The sequence below is a fragment of the Cannabis sativa genome, chromosome 6 (assembly GCF_029168945.1).
Source record: "Cannabis sativa cultivar Pink pepper isolate KNU-18-1 chromosome 6, ASM2916894v1, whole genome shotgun sequence".
NCBI lineage: Eukaryota > Viridiplantae > Streptophyta > Magnoliopsida > Rosales > Cannabaceae > Cannabis > Cannabis sativa.
Genome location: NC_083606.1, coordinates 58,014,772 through 58,032,800, shown reverse-complemented (window position 1 = coordinate 58,032,800; position 18,029 = coordinate 58,014,772). Strand labels below are relative to the sequence as shown.

The 18,029-nt window shown below is 32.3% G+C and overlaps 1 protein-coding gene across 1 annotated transcript; it reads right to left on the bottom strand.

Annotated features, from left to right (window-relative positions):
• Positions 1-6,653: 6,653 nt before the first annotated feature.
• On the bottom strand, positions 6,654-12,534 carry LOC115725235 (magnesium transporter MRS2-4). The gene is made up of 4 exons (XM_030654680.2): positions 12,054-12,534; positions 11,383-11,834; positions 7,744-8,022; positions 6,654-7,199 (listed from the first exon to the last, which is right to left on the bottom strand). Exons 1-4 carry the CDS (start codon positions 12,409-12,411, stop codon positions 6,921-6,923), a joined length of 1,368 nt encoding a protein of 455 aa, XP_030510540.1. The 5' UTR covers positions 12,412-12,534; the 3' UTR covers positions 6,654-6,920.
• Between the last annotated feature and the right edge of the window lie 5,495 nt (positions 12,535-18,029).

Here is an 18,029-nt window from a genome sequence, read left to right as displayed (position 1 = left end):
GTGCAACCGGGGTTCTCCTCATCTTAAACATTGCATTTGATCAAATATGATACTAACTTGCTCTCAATGAAAGCACCAAACTATTGACCTCAGATTTGACCAACCAACAATGAAGTTGTATTAGTACTGACGCTTGTCACGCGTTACACAATAAGAACTATAAAGTGGAATAAAAAAAGGATTTTATAGAGGTTCGAACCCCTTAATTATCGGGTAATGACCTACTCCCCTTTTAGTTGTATTGATACCGAGAAAGCAAAAATCAAGATAACAATTCTCATATTCTTTGCTTCCTTCTATAGGACAATCACACAATCCACTCGTGCAAAACAAACTAGTTCCCGACATTGATAAAACTTTATCTCCCCAAAGGGGTATACCCAGTGGTTTGCCTCCCACTATGGAAAACACATCAACCGCCATTCATGATGAAGCACCAGCCACACCTAGAGACATTCCTACTAGTTCACCTATTTTGTCAAAAATAGGTAGAATTTTATCTAAACCCAAACACTTCTCTAATTATGTTTGCAATACTACTACTGCTTCTTCCACTACTCACCCTATTCATCAATATTTATCTCGTGATAGGTTAAAAAAGTACTTTCATGCAGCGATCCTTGCTACCCATTTGGTCATTGAACCATCTAGCTACAAAATGCCAGCCAAAGACCCCATTTGACAGAAAGCTATGGATACTGAAATTGATGCTCTAGAAGCCAATGACACCTTGATCGTTTTCACTCTTCCTGACAAACATCACACTATTGGCTGTAAGTGGGTGTACGAAATCAAATACAATGCCAATGGCATTATTAAATGATTCTAAGCACAATTGGTTGTCAAAGGCTGCAATCAAAAATAAGGTATTGATTACTTTCAAAGCTTTGCTCCTGTTGCAAAGTTGAATACTTTAAAATTACTGCTTGCATTTAAAGCCATTAACAATTGGTCCTTGTACAACCTTGAGATTAATTACGCATTTCTTCATAAATATTTAAATGAAACTATCTATATGACACTTCCCAAAGGGTATAAACCTAAGAGAAAGATTCCTCCAAATGTTGTATGCAAATGAACCAAAAGTCTATATGGCTTGAAACAAGCTTCTAAAGAATAATTCACAAACTCAGCAACTACTTTTTATTCTCTAGTTTTAATCTATCACTTTCAAATCACACTTTGTTCATTAAAAACTATAAAGGTATTTTCCTTGCACTTTTAATTTATGTTGATGACATTGTGGTTACTTCCAACAATGATGATGTTGTTACTTCTTTTAAATAGCAACTCAATTCAGTGTTTCAACTTAAGGACCTTAATCCTTTATGCTTTTTCTTAGGTTTGGAGAATTGTCTTCCTCAACTAGAATTTTGGTATCCCAACGACCATTCACCTTATAAGTTTTGATTGAAACAGGTTACTTATGAGCTTACATATCTTCTACACCATGGAACCTAACATTCTTTCATCCGATGTTGGGGAACCATTGGAAAATCCGAAAGCTTATTGGTAAATTGATTTACTTAACTTTTACATGCCTTGAGATTTCCTTCGCTGTAATAAGTTAAGTCGGTTTTTATCTAATCCTAGAGTTCCTCATCTTACTATCGCTCATATTACAATATCTTAAAGGCACTTCTGGCCAAAGATTATTCTTTCATTCAGCATCTTCCACTAACTTATGTGCATATGCTGAAACTAACATGTCCAATGCAGACTTTCATCTTAAAAATTTCAAAAGCCAATTTGGCTTCATGTAGTGACATAACAAGGTTTGTTTCTGGCTACTGTGTCTTCCTTGGTAAATCATTAATCTCTTGGAAATCCAAAAAGGTAATCCACAATCTCTTGTTCATCGGCGGAAGCAGAATATTGGGTCATGGCTAATGCCACTTGTGAAATTACCTAGTTGCAAGCACTACTTTGGGATTTCAGCATCAACCATCAAACTCCTGCCATCCTATATTGTGATAACACGGTTGCCATTCATATCTCCAAGAACCCAGTATTCTACGAACAAACAAAGCACATTGACATAGATTGTCATGTCGTCCAAGAAAAGATCCAAGAGGGAAAATTGAAACTCATCCATGTTACAACCAAAATAATATAGCTGATATATTTACAAAGTCTTTAGTTTTCTAGTTACTTCCACACTCTTGTATCCAAGATGAACATGAAAAACTTATATATTTCATCTTGAGAAGGGGTATTAGGTTTGATAATTTCTTCTTATTTTAGGCTTCTCTCTTACCTTTAGCACATGTATTTTGGGCCCAGTATATAAGGGACCTCTCTTTAGTTGTAACATACACCTTTCGACATTCCGTTCTTTTCAAAGATTTGAGAAAGAGTTTTCTCTCTATTAGCTATTGAATGGAAGATTTAAGAAACCATTTAAGTCAAATTTAGATGGCCAACCTCATGAAACATCTTAATGGAAAGGGATAACTTTCTTGCGTGTCAACGATAACAATATGTCCATGTTAAGGGTAAAGTTGGGATGAATCAAAACTTACCTTGTAATAAGGTGAAATATGAACGAACTTCAACTAGATGATCATGTGCAAAACAAAATTGTCTTATTAGAGCAATAGCTAAAGCAACTCGTGAATGAAAAGAAAATTCTCCAAACTACATGTCAAATGAGGAACCATAACCACACTCGACAACACAAATTTGAAATATATATGTATATATACCAATGCTGGTATACAAAACATATCCACCTAAAAACAAAGACTATTCCTAAATGACACAAATTGACGATAAGAAAACAAATCAAGATTACTACTTAAAGCATATAATACTAGCTCCATTTTAAAGATATTTTAATCGATATACAATTTATACAAATCTCATGGTGAAGATGATCTAAACAAAACATATCCACTTAAAAATAAAGATTATTCCCAAATAGGATAGACACAAACTAACGATAAGAAAACAAATCAAAATTACTATTTAAAGCATATAAAAGTAGGTCTCTTTTGAAGATATTTTAATCGATCTACAATGCTCTAAATCATATTACTGGCATTATTGAAAAGTGAATTGAACATAAAAAAAAATCTTACAAAAATAGCAAATATCATGATACTTGAAAAACAAGGAAACAATTGAGGTATTCATCTAATCTAATATACACTATTTTGCTTATAATATTTTGACCAAGCACCAAGTGCTTATTTTATAGTTTGGATTTAATTCAATCAATCTTCAATAATGCTAAAAATAACACATAATCGTATAAATATATATATATATATATATATATATAAATATCACTGATTTTTAAAAGAAAAGCATCAAAAGAAACTACAATCCAAGTAAATAAGCTTAAAAGAAAGGAAATTTTTTTAGAAATATACTATATTAGGAAATTTTTACAAAAATAACGTTAAATATATATCAAACACATAATGATGTGACACGTCATCATCTTCTTCTCACTTCAAAACTAAATCAACTGCTAATCCTAAAAAGCAAGAATCAAAGCGTGTGATTCACAATCTACAACTAACATATAATTCCTCAATTTTCATTTTAAAGCTCATTCGAAACAAAAAAAAAAAAAACCTAGAAAATTCTCCGACAGTCGCAAATCTCCATCGCCAAAAAATGCAGAAAACGCCATTATCGATAACCTCCATTGATGAGATATTCTAAGCTTAAACCTTCAGTCAATTAGCAACCATTGGTTCATTACCTCAACCAGAACATAATCAAACAACAAAAAAAAACATCATACAGCTATTTGCGCTTTAGTAAACAACTACACAAAGTTTCAATCATAAAGAATAAAAAAAACAAAAACATACTGAAAAGTTGCATTCTACACATTCTACCCAGTTACACCAATCTGAAAACCATTTCAGAGTAACAAAAAAAAAAAACATAACGAATAAACAAAAAAAAAAACAACAAAATATAAAACAAAAAGACAACAATTAGAAATTCATCTCAGATTAAAAAAAAAATAATAATATATACATAAACACACAATAAAACCTATTTAAAAAAAATTAAAAAAAAAAACCAAAAAACATCATGAATCAAAAAAAAATTAAAAAAAAACAACATTATAGAAAAAATAAATAAACCACAACTATCTGAAATTCATTTACAAGAAACAAAATGTATAAAACCAATAAAACAAAAAAAAAACACACAATAAACCTATTTAAAAAAAAAATAAACTAAATCAATACCAAAATACATCAATAATAAAAAAAAAAATCAAGAAAATAGAAAAGAAAAAAAAACGACATGAACAACAAATCCAAAAAATGCAACAGATTATAAAAAAAATAAAATAAAAAATAAAAATAAAAAAGTTAAAATGAAAGAAAAAAACCCTAACCCTGATATTCACTCAACACATTTCAAAAGTTTTGAAAAATAAAAGGAAAAAGGAAATGAATAGCTGAACAAAAAATAATGAAAGATGAAAACAAGTGATACCATCAATCCTCTACGTGATTGACGTGTTGTAGCTTCTCAGGCTAACGTCACGCGCGCACGCAAATAGAGGAGAGGTTTTCAAAAAAAAAAATGGGCCGAAAAAGTAGGGAAACAAGCCCAATATAAAAGACGTTAAAAAAGAAAACTATCACAAAAAAACGGCAACTATAAATCAAGAAAATTAACTCACGAAAATAACATTATTTTTGTAAATAGTTTCCAAATTTAGGTGGCCCATGAAATTTTCCCTAAAAGAAAGGGTAGCGATGAGAATTAGGGGATAAGTACATACAGTATAACCTCTATCTAAAAATACACTTGGGACCAAAAAAATTATATTCTAATTGAGATGTTATAACTAAATAGAGTTATACTACAAAAAAAAAATACCAAAAAATATCAATGTAATAATAATAACAATAAAAAAAATCATTAGTACTATATCATAATAAAATTATTTTAAATTAAATATCATGTTTATATTATAATTTGGAATAAAATTATTAATTTTACATAAATAAATTTATAAAATATATGTATATATTTTATTAAAATGTAATTATTTTTACATAGAGATATACTTTGTTAATACGGGACTTAAAAATGTATAACTAATTACAATTTAGAGGTTATTCTTATTTATAACTGGCCCAAATTGGGACTTAATTTTTTTAGGGATTATTTCACAAAAACATAAAAACAATAAAAAAAAAATTACAAAAATACGATTTCACGGAATTTGAAATATTTTTACGATTTTTTTGATTTATTTACAGAAAATACGGTATTTTTATGTTGTAATCTTGTTAATTTGTTGTTGATTTTTTGTATTCTGTATGTTATTTTTAGTTGTTATTTTCATGTTACTTTTATGTAGTTTTCTTGTTGATTTTATGTTGTTTTCGTGTTATTTTTTGAAAAACCGTAAAAATGTAAATATATATATATATATATTCTTTGAACGTAAACATATAAATATTTTACAAAAAATAGTGCCTTCTGTAATTATTCAATTTTTTTTATAACAAATTAGAGGTTACTCTTAAATAGAATATTCTTAAATAGAGATTCTAATGTTTGTGTAGTATAATATTTTTTTTATATATATATATACATGTATTTTCCAAAATTATATATATTATATAAGTATTCAATTTTTCAAATTATTAATCTTGTATATAATATTAGATAATTAAATTTGTAAATAGCTGCAAACCTTTCCAAAATTTCATTCCATTTCACTTTCAAAATGGAATTCACATTGTTTTCTTTTTCTTCATTTATTTTATTTGTTTTTACAATTCTCACCGTGTCTCCTAAGGTCCTTCACAGACCACTTCAACCCATGGCCATCCAAACAACTTTGAAGCCACTGCCACAATGGCACACCTTATAAAGAAAGACCCGACAACAAGGTCATCATTGCAAAGAAAGAGCCCACAAAAAAAGCATAGAAAAAAATTGCAAATTTTATGAGATTTTATATTATCAATGCAAAAATATGAAAAAAAAAATGTTATTTTATGGAAAAAATTTAATATAAAGTTGAAAAAAAAAAAAAAAAAAAAAAAAAAAACACCAAGTAAAAAGAACTAGATTAAGGTATCCAGAAGAGTAATTAAGTATCCATAACCAATTACCTTATACTATTTTCCCCTTATTTTTTTAACTCCCATAAAATAATTTTTTACAAATTTATACCTTATAACCCATAAAAAAAATAAAAAAAGGAAAAATAATCCCATAATATGTTGTCTTAACAAAGTTCTAATAATTTTTCTAAAATATAATAAAAAAATGATGAGAAGAAGATGACTATATAATGTGGTTCAATTGGAGATTCCAAATGACAAGGACTAAATAAATGCGGTCAATACTAGCTGGCACGGTTTTTCATTTCCTCATTATTCTAATGCTTTTCCCGAATTTTCTGAATAGAAATGTCATGCTTTCTCTAGCTGAACTTGATTATATATTCTAATACAATATTTATCCATCAATGATTGTACTTGAGGCATCAACTAAAGACCAATAAATCATTCCAAAAATAAAATGTAAACAGAGAAAGAAGAGAACAATGAATAATTAGGTGGATCCCTAGAGTGGAACCCAATTCTTTAGTGTGTGTGTGTGGTGAGATCACATAAGTGACAAATATAATCAGAAATCAAAACAGGACAATGAAATAGCAACACCAACACCATTCAAATCAAGAATGGATCCAAAATAAAAATCACTTGCCTTGTCGAAGGTATTTCTTGAAACATGGATCCTAAGCAAAAGAAAGCAATTGTAAGTCTAGTATTTTATTTTTCCATCCAACCCCAGAGAAATATACAATAATTACAATTGCGTACAGAGATTTTCTGCTAGAGGGATTCGTGAATTGAGATGAGTAGTGATCAATTTTACAGATTATACAAAACAAACAAGACGAGATGGTAACAAAGAACTTATGAGCCAAGCAGCTTCTTCCATCTGGCATATCCTAAAACAAGTAAGAAAAGTAATAGAGAACCTGCAGTAATACCTCCAACAAAGAGCTCAAATATCCCCTCCGTTTCGTACAAAGTACAGGGAATGTTCATACCGAACATTCCCGCGATCAGAGTTTCGACTGCTATGGCAAATGACGCAATTGTTAATGTCAACTGGAGCTGAATGAGTTCATTTCGCTGGTTGTCTAGTTGAATGTTGACGTAGTCTTCTGTGTCATCAATGTACTCACGGACCTGCAACCCAATGAAGAATTTAGTACAAAAATGAAGTTCATTTGAACAAAAACTCAGTTATCATCTATACAGCAGATTTCTACGAAATTGTTAACAGATCTTGACAACATGCCATTTGAAATTGCTGGCTTTCTTTAAAACCATGGGAACAGACACTTGCATGGTGAATGTAAATCCTTCACTTAGTGAAAAAGAGAAGAGACAAATATAAATTTAAATTAGACAACCCCTTAAGTTCAGAGAGAAGTTACAAAACAACTAAACCACACTCAGAATCAAAGCCTTCGATTGTCAATTCACCAGAGGGTTTAGTTATCTCCAACTTGTACTTAAAAGTCTCAGTCATCCCCGTAGTAGTCCAGTAGACAAACAATCGAAGTTTTATGTAAAATAAAGTACAAAATGCTAAATGTCTTGCAGAATGACACTTACATGAAACTTACTATTACACTTCCATGTACTTAAAATAAAACTTAGCAGATATATCATGTTTAAATTTATGGGTATATAACTACTGCTCATGCTAGGATCAGAAGGCACTCACAGACAATATCTTGTTACGTGTTCCATCCAGCTGCATGAAATATGCCTCAAGCAACATCTCCAGATCTTCAACATCATTATCATCGAAGCGGTTGCTTACCAAACTCCCACTTCTCCTAGAACTAATCCGAGGAAGATGAGTAGCACTGGTGTTGATGCTATTTGAACCAGAACCTCCCAACAATGCTTCAGATTGTTGGTTCTGGATCCACTTCCTTGTCAAGTACAGTTGTGCCATATCTTCATTGTCATCCAGAAGATGTTCGATTTCATCCCTCACCTGCCATTATACATAAATGTACTTGTCATAAATACTTACTATGATGTACTGGCATAGAGGAACAATTAAAACCTTACGGGAGGTTTTTTTTTCTTTTTTATGCTGGGAAACCATTTGGGAGATTCGTTTTGGCGTAACTGTTGTTTTTAAAATTAAGCCATATCAATTTTCTGTATTCACTGTGTCCAGATGACATTTATTTTGTAAGATAACTCTATTTTTCCTCTCCACAGAGGATCACGCAGATGCTGCTATAAGAAAATGACAACGCCACTATATGCAGATATAAGAGAATGAGAGGCACACACTCAGAAAGAAAAAAAAAAGTAAAGGATGGGAAAGAGCTTCGTAGCTGTCTTCATAATTGGGTTTGGCACTCAGATGTTGGAAAAATCCAAGCCAGTTTTGCTCAAGATAGTCTCCCATTTTCTTCCAAGAACTGTCTTTTTTTTTTTCAATTTAACCTTGATAATAAAATTGTTAAGATTTTGAAGAGAAGATATGGCAATAGTGTGATATTAGAGAAGTACCATGGACAAGGAAAGAGATAACTTCAATTAATCTTGACAATAAAGTTGTCAAGATTCTGATCAGAAGATGGGGCAACAGTGTAATATTAGAAGAGTTCAAGAGTACTATGGACAAGGGAACAGAGGCAATAACCATTTGTGGCTGTGAGAAGAATTTTTCAAGAAAAAGCATTGCCCATATAAGTTCTTGTTGATACCATTAGGTACCTTTGACTTTTTTTTATTCATTTATTCCTTCTTTCCTTTTTATTTCTACTTTCTTTCCTCTTTATAAATTAAACACTTTTATTTTTATTTTCCCCTCCTTTTTTATAAGGAAGTTAATTTTTGATAAATTTCTCTTTTCATAAGAGAAAGGATTTATCCTCTCAATTGTATCCTAAAGGTTTAATCTTTTCTTTGGAATGGATACAGCTTCTCCTCGAAAAATAAAAAACTATTTAGGATTTTTGCCCCCTGAACTTTGACATATACCAAATCATATCCCCTTAACTTTTTTGGCTGTTAAAAATTTCTCCTAAACTATTAAGATTGTTGGATATAAGGACTTTTGTCCAATTTCCTTCAATTTTGTACTAATTCATGCGCTCCGGACTTTGATATCAACCAAATCAAGCCCCTCGAACTTTGATATTTGTTAAATTATGCCCCCTGAACTTTCATCTATGTTAAACTTTTCTTATTAAAATTAAACAAAAGTCTTTAAATCAAACAATCTTAATATTTCAGGGGAAATTTTTAACAGTCTTCAAAGTTCAGGGGGCATGATTTAGTATATGTCAAAGTTCGGGAGGCAAAAATCATAATTAGCCAAAAAAAAAAAGATAAAAAAGAAAGGATTTTAAATTTCCACCCATTGCCCCTATGTTCTGACAGCAGAATTGGATGGCATGATGATGACTGTGCATGTAAACCAATCAACTAATGTTCCATTTTATTTTATTTTGAAAAAGAGACAAAGTCAAATGTCTTAGAATAGCCTTCTTCCAAATATATTGGGATCCTCACTTGTGGAGAGGAAAACCATGGTTCCATTTTTTACTTGTGTAAAAAATCTGACCATCCCATTATAATTTTTCTTATATTATTATTTGTATACACTGTTTTATTCCAGATTTTTTGACCCAGTTCAATTGATTTACTCGTTTTATTCATATTTTTTCCGAACCTTAGCCACAATTCTAAAGCATATAAATGTAAATCCCAAGAAAAAATTTAGATCCATATGAGTTTGAGACCAATAATGCAAAAAATAAAATAAATAAAACACAACGTAAACAAATTAAAATGAAATAAGAATTATTAAAAACCTATTGCGTACTTGGAAATTATGTCTTCCATGATAAGAAGCTTTGAAAGGTATTCACACAAACTTAAATGTAAAAAGGACAAAACAAAAACAAATGAAACAAAAATGATACAAATTTTTACTTATTTAATAAACCTCATAAATGCTGGTTTACTGCACAAGCAGTATTAAGGTAATTTGGGTGGAGTCTAGAGGAAAAAGCGGTCATGGTACTGTGTACATGATATCCGGTGTTGTTAGGTAGAGGTTATTATACTTTCACGAGATACAAAAATATAGACAAGATTTGGAGTAAATTCCTTCTTGGTGGGAGGTTGTAGGGGATCCTTAGAAACCCTAGCCTTCTACTTATGTTTCTGGCTTCTTCACCCTATCTCATGACTGGTTTTTCTAAGCTGTGGTTCTTTTTGCAATCTCATAAAGTTCAGTGTTTGAAAGGACAAATTATTGTAATGAGTAGATTGAGAACAAACAACTGAGTTCGGTGAAGAGATATAAATAGCTATATTTTATTCCCACTAAAGAGAATCATAAGTAGAAACATAATCTAAGTAGCATCACACAAAAAAATTTGACTCGTGATGCTAAACAACCATAATATCAACTAAGTACGAGATTGGTTGGTGGTATATAAGGAAGTGAGTTTTACCCAACTGGTTGTAACAAATGGTATCAAAGTCATGCAGTTGCACCCAAGTACCAACGTCACAAAAGGGGTCATGCACCAGCACCCAAAAGTGGGACCAACATCGACGACGGGGCAACGTAAGGAAAAAGCCGAGAGCAAGCCAACACAAAGTGAGTCCCTGTGGATGTCGACTCTAAAGGGGAGTGGATTATTAGGATCACGCATCCATTAAGTATGAACTAGTTGGTGGTATAACTACTTGGGCAGCATCATCTCTTTGTCTAGCTTTTAGGAGCTAGTTCTACCCAAGTGGTTGAATTTGTACAGTTAGGATCCCACGTCGACTTAGTATGGGATTAGTTGAAGGTATATAACTACTTGGACACCCTCCTCTATTAGACTAGCTTTTGAGAAGTGACTTCTACCCAAGTGGTTGTAACTTGTAACACATTCCCACTAACAAGAATCATCAGTAGAAACATAATCCAAGTAGCAGTCCCTCACAAGAAACAATTTGACTCATGATGCTAAACAGCCATAACAAACTAAGATATTTCTGACTCATACGTATGACCTGGGATGCTTAATCTATGGAATCCAAACAACTATCGTTTTAGAATTACAAGAAATTAGCAGGTTTATCTGATTACATGGTTAATAAATCAAATAAAAATATATTAACGTTGAGGCACCATTTATTGTGACTATAAGTTTTCTCCTTCCCCTTTAGAATAAAATTTTCTAAAGCAAAGGGAAGATAACTTACATGATCTACTCCTCATGAAACTATAACATAATCCAGATGTGCTATATGTTATCAACTAGCATGAGTATAAGATAAAGGCAGTAACAATAACATTCAATGACACACAAAATGAAGTCATCTAACATACCTTTTGAACTCGTGCAAGCAGACGAGTAAGATTGCTCTTTAAACTCCTGACAAGTTCAAGATTCTTAGTGCTTACATTCCTTGCTAGTTCATCCAAAACAGGGTAAGCTTCTCTCTCAAGGTCTGCCACACTAGAATCCAGGAAAGTACAAAAAACCTCCAATGCAATCTCAAGAACTTGAAACTCAAATGGAAGCTCACATTGCAGACCTTCAACGGCCTCTGGAACAGGTAACCAATGTCTACTTGTTAAATCATTCATTTCATTTTCTTGGTCCCCAAAAGTACCTGCTGCTCCATTGATCTGAGATGGCCCTTGCTTAGGAAGTTGTTGCCTAAGTTGATCCACAAATGGAAGGACTTCCTGACGAAGAGGGTCAAGCAACAACACCTCTTCAGCTGTAACAATTGCCTTAATAAATTCTAAATTAACCACCATGGCCTTCTCCCTTGCTGCAAAACGTATATAGCAAATACACAATTCATCATAATCAACTACCACACATAGATAATATACAACAAACAAAGAAGCAGAGATTACGGTTTAACAGTTCTTTGGCTAATTTTGACTAAGTGGACCTTGAAGCTATAGCAAAAAAAAAAGCATTATATCCCTAAAGCAAATTTACAATAATCTGATATTGAAATTAGAAGGAACAGAAAGAAAATTACCAAGGATATTAGAAGAGTGAGAGAAGATAGGTCCAAGAATCCTCAAGTCGCGAGGGGGAATGGAAGCGCGGCGAATTATAGTATTCTTGTCGCATTCGACGAGTTCCGATTGCCCCGAGCGATCGAATCTCATCCATAGCCTGGCTCCACCAGTCTTCTTCTTCCCCTTAACGCCCCCAGCAGTGGCGGCGGCTGCGGCTGCGGCTGCGGCGGCGATCAAGCTGTTATTGTTGTTGTTGATAGGTGGCGAGGAGGCGGCGGCATCTCCGGGCGTCGCGTGGGTGGTCTGAGGAGACTTCTTGAGACGGCGGCGAGCGCTGGTCCGGCGAAAGGAGAAAGGACCACCCTTGCCGCCCATCCTCGCCTTTCTTTTCTTCTTGTATTTCTAATCTCCTCTTCCCAATCCATATACGTCCGTAGGCCAGAATCGTGCTTCCTCTTCTTATGTCCAAAAGTAGGAAAAATGTGTTATTTTTCAAAGTTAATGGATCAAGTTAACACTTGAGCTAGTGACTACCTCAAGTAGCGATGGGTGAGTGTATGTTGGAGGTCCTAGGTTCGAGTACAAGTAAAACATGATAATATGATTATAAAATATAAACGCTTAAATAAAAAAAAAATCATAAAAATAACAACAAATTAATAATATTACAACATAAAAATATTATATAATCTGTAAATAAAACTATAAAAAATCGTATAAATATTTAGAATTTTGTACAACCATATTTTTATAATTTTTTTTTATTATTTTTGTGTACTTGTAAAATAATTCTAAAAAAAGTACTAGAAAATATGTTCATAAAATATTTGATATAATCCAATTCACACGATTTAATCCAATTTATTTTACGAAGTACGAATATTTGTATTTATGTGAATTAAATAGGATTAGAAAATTTAAAATGTGCACTTATACTAATTAAATGTTGATTAGCATGTAAATGACTTAATCCAATTTAAGTATATTTATGTACATTTTAAAATAGAAATTTTTACACCAAAAATATAAAATATATACTTTATTACATATATATTTTAAACTAACATTTATACTCATCAACTTTATTTTATTACAATTTTACCACTTGCACACACACTTCATACACGTCATTGATTGATGACTTATATCAATTATACCTTACATCATTTCCTTCTTTTTTTCTCTCCTTTTTCTTATTATTTTCAATTTCTTTTCAGTTTTTTTTTTAAAAAAAAAATCAAAACATCCACAACTGAACTCTTCTCCCTCCACGATCTCAACCCGTTTTCCCTCTTCTTTCTGTTCTTCTATTTTTTTTTTCAACTCACATTAACCGATTTACATAACCGTTTTCCTTCTTTTTCGTTTGCTCGTAATCCATTCATAAATATAGCTATTACTCATTCTTCATCCACTTATTTCCCTGTGCCAAAGAAAAGTTCTAAAATAGGGTTGAAATCTGTAGCTAATAGGAATAAAGGCAAATGTCCTGTTGTTCAAGACGATGACTCCAATTTTGCTTCTCAGTTGTCGAAACGTGAGCGAGCTCCTCCTAAAAAGAAATCAAAGGTTGCTGCCCATGAAAAAATTTCTCATGCTCCTGCTCAAAAAAAATGATCAGGATGGTGCTCCTCTTCGATCACAGGTTTATTTTCGGTTTTTCTTTAGTTTCACCCCATTTTAAAAAAAATTTCATATTCAACTTTTTGTGGGTTTTATGTTTATTGATTTCATTATTTTAGGTTTTACATTTTAGCAATTCTTTTGTTTGTTTTGTTTTTTTTTTTTTTGGTATGTATGGCTTCTGTTATATTAATTTAATGTATGTGTTATTTTATTGGGTTTTTCATTTTTTATTTTTTTAGTTATAATTTCTATTACATTTATTGTTGTTTTTTTTCTTGATTTTGTTTTCCAAATGTGTTGTTGTTTTTCATTTCAGTTTCTTTATTTGATCAGTTTTCATTTTATTTATTATTTTTTCATAGTTTTTTTATAGTTTTAACACCTTGCTATGTGTGTTTGCATTGAAATTGTTGTTATCTAGTTATTTGTTGTCCATTTATATATCATCAATGGGTAAAAATTAGAACTATCATGGATATTGATATTGAAGGAGTTTTTCCTGTTTGTTAGTTTGTTTGTAGTTGTTTTGTTGTTGTATTATAGTTTTGCAACTTGCATATGCCCATTCATTACATTTACTTTTTTTGTAAAATGCAGGATTGGGTTAACAAATTCAGTATCAGTGATTTTTATAGATCCAAGTGCGTATGTACTAGCAATTTCTCTGTTATTATTAACATTAAGAATACTTTATCTGTAAATTTGTTAAAAATGTTCTGAGACACACAGTTTGGACATTTTTTAGATATCCTTGATTTTGTTTTTCACCCCAAGTAGTTCACAGCCTTCTTTTGAGGGAGTTTTACCAGCCCAATCCCAAAGAATTTTGGGCTAAGATTGCTGGTCATTGTATACGGTTCAGCGCCGAAGAATTTTACTTGATCATTGGTCTTGATTGTTTTGGGGATTGCAATAAACTGTTATTTTCTCGGGAATCAAACCATTTAATTGAGGTATGTTTCCCTGGCATAAAAACGATTGATCATAAGTCTATAGAGGACGCTTTCTTGGGCAGTAGGTGGGGACAGGATGAATCCCTAGGATTGAAACTCACTGTGTTGTATTTCATCCAATGTTTCCTTCTTAGCAATACTCATGATAAGAAAGTTTCTAGGTTTGATTTAGATGTCATTGACAGCGATCGATGGGATGAGTATTGTTGGGGTAGAGAGTCATTTGAGTTGACTGTTGATTCTTCAAAGATAGAATAGAGCATGGTATTAAAATGAAAAATAAAAAAGAGGAAAAGGGAGGTCAGTCCTACAATGGTTGGTACAGAGCGTTGGGATGTCCTTGGCTGTTCATAGTCTGGTTTTATGAATGTTGTCCTGCGATGGTAAATACTTTTTGCAAAAGAGTTGCATCCAGGATTCCAAGAATTCTGAATTGGACCAATGAGTTTGGGACTAAAAATCCAACTTTTAGAGACTTGAAAGGCAAGATTTTTAATTTGCCGTTGAACAAGGTGATTCTCAGTTTCTTTATTGTTTTATCTTTGTTTTGTGCTAGTTTATTAATCTTTGTTATTTTTTTTTTGTTTCATATTTTCTTTTTTTGTTTCTGTTTTTCAATTAAAGATTAAGAACATTCGTTCATCTGATGAGGAGAGGCAGAAGTTGCAATTGGAAGGCTTATTTTCAGATGAATCTATTGATGATCATGGTACAACTAAGCAAACATTCGAGAGTGGTTCATCTTCTAGAAAATCTGATTCAGATGACATAGAATGTTAAAATCTAAGTTGGAATTGGTCATTTCCAATCAAGAATCCTTGACCGAAGATTTTATATCTTTGAGGTATTTTGTTGACCTTAATTTCAAGTCTGTCCTGACTGTAATAAAGGATATTCAAGAAAAAGTTAGTCATTTATGATCGACCATCTGTTGAGGTATTTATAATCACACTTTTTATTTCATATTTTTTTTTCCTGTTATTGTTGGTTGTTTTCCTGTTTTATTTCAGTTGCAATACTATTTTCCAACACGGTAAGTCATCTAATGAATTTGTCACCCAAGATTCTGATGATGATGATGATGATGATGATGATGATGATGATGATGATGATGAAAATGATGACAAAGGATTACCTGATCCAGAAAATATTGAAATTGATTCTGATGATGGAGATGAGTTGGGTAAAGATGGTGGTGATGGTTTTGGAGTTGATAAGGTTGTTCGTGATGTTCCTGCTGTTGATGTGATTCAAACTGAGGTTGTTGCAGGCAGTAAAGAGAGGTCCAAGGATGTTGAAAATGTCAAGGGTAAAGAATCTGGTGTAAAGGGAGATGATTTTCTTAATGGTTTAAGCCAGCTTGAAATTGATGATGAGCAAGTTGTGTTAGCTGGTTTAGAGGCTATTGCTAAAATCAATGTAAGTGTACTTTTGATTCTTTGTTAGGTTGTGTTAGCATGTTAGTTTTTTTTTTAGTTGTTAGATAGTTTTATGTTAGTTTTGCAACTTTTACTTTTTTTGATTTTTTAATTTTCTCTTTCAGGTTCCAGATTCCAATCCAAATATTGTTATTGAAAATGTAGATGTCATTGCTTCTGATGAAGAAGAGGATGACACCATTACTTATACTCCTCTATTGGATAAGAGAAAGTGTGCCTCGGCATTGCAATTGCCTTTTGTTAATTTTGAGTCGGCTAATGTGAGCAGCACTCCAATGGAGGTATTTTGGTCATTTCCAATCAAGAATCCTTGACCGAAGATTTTATATCTTTGAGGTATTTTGTTGACCTTAATTTCAAGTCTGTCCTGACTGTAATTAAGGATATTCAAGAAAAAGTTAGTCATTTATGATCGACCATCTGTTGAGGTATTTATAATCACACTTTTTATTTCATATTTTTTTTTCCTGTTATTGTTGGTTGTTTTCCTGTTTTATTTCAGTTGCAATACTATTTTCCAACACGGTAAGTCATCTAATGAATTTGTCACCCAAGATTCTGATGATGATGATGATGATGATGATGATGATGATGATGATGATGATGAAAATGATGACAAAGGATTACCTGATCCAGAAAATATTGAAATTGATTCTGATGATGGAGATGAGTTGGGTAAAGATGGTGGTGATGGTTTTGGAGTTGATAAGGTTGTTCGTGATGTTCCTGCTGTTGATGTGATTCAAACTGAGGTTGTTGCAGGCAGTAAAGAGAGGTCCAAGGATGTTGAAAATGTCAAGGGTAAAGAATCTGGTGTAAAGGGAGATGATTTTCTTAATGGTTTAAGCCAGCTTGAAATTGATGATGAGCAAGTTGTGTTAGCTGGTTTAGAGGCTATTGCTAAAATCAATGTAAGTGTACTTTTGATTCTTTGTTAGGTTGTGTTAGCATGTTAGTTTTTTTTTTAGTTGTTAGATAGTTTTATGTTAGTTTTGCAACTTTTACTTTTTTTGATTTTTTAATTTTCTCTTTCAGGTTCCAGATTCCAATCCAAATATTGTTATTGAAAATGTAGATGTCATTGCTTCTGATGAAGAAGAGGATGACACCATTACTTATACTCCTCTATTGGATAAGAGAAAGTGTGCCTCGGCATTGCAATTGCCTTTTGTTAATTTTGAGTCGGCTAATGTGAGCAGCACTCCAATGGAGGTATTTTGGTCATTTCCAATCAAGAATCCTTGACCGAAGATTTTATATCTTTGAGGTATTTTGTTGACCTTAATTTCAAGTCTGTCCTGACTGTAATTAAGGATATTCAAGAAAAAGTTAGTCATTTATGATCGACCATCTGTTGAGGTATTTATAATCACACTTTTTATTTCATATTTTTTTTTCCTGTTATTGTTGGTTGTTTTCCTGTTTTATTTCAGTTGCAATACTATTTTCCAACACGGTAAGTCATCTAATGAATTTGTCACCCAAGATTGTGATGATGATGATGATGATGATGATGATGATGATGATGATGATGATGATGATGATGATGATGACAAAGGATTACCTGATCCAGAAAATATTGAAATTGATTCTGATGATGGAGATGAGTTGGGTAAAGATGGTGGTGATGGTTTTGGAGTTGATAAGGTTGTGTTGTCGAGCAAATTTTGACAACACCAGTTTTGTGCGAGTATTCAAGAGCTACTTGGATACCAAAAAATAGATATGCGAGTACTCCCTTAGAATAGCGAGTACTCAAAGAATATAGTGTATAACATACGCGAGTATTGTGAATAGTATAAAATAGACACAGAAAAATATAGTGGTTCAGCAGGAGCTTCGGGCTTGGCCTGCCTAATCCACTGTTGAAAAGAGTACTCTATCTCTGTTTTTTTATTCAGATCAGCCCCCTTTGAATGGAGGGGGAAACCTCTACTTATAGGTAGTAGGCATCGGTTACAAATAATGGCCATAA

Coding starts and splice junctions, on each gene's coding strand:
- LOC115725235 (XM_030654680.2), bottom strand. CDS start 12,411: ATGGGCGGCAAGGGTGGTCCTTTCTCCTTTCGCCGGACCAGCGCTCGC. Junction 11,835..12,053: donor TCACTCTTCTAATATCCTTG/GTAATTTTCTTT, acceptor TACGTTTTGCAG/CAAGGGAGAAGGCCATGGTG. Junction 7,200..7,743: donor CACGTAACAAGATATTGTCT/GTGAGTGCCTTC, acceptor ATTGGGTTGCAG/GTCCGTGAGTACATTGATGA.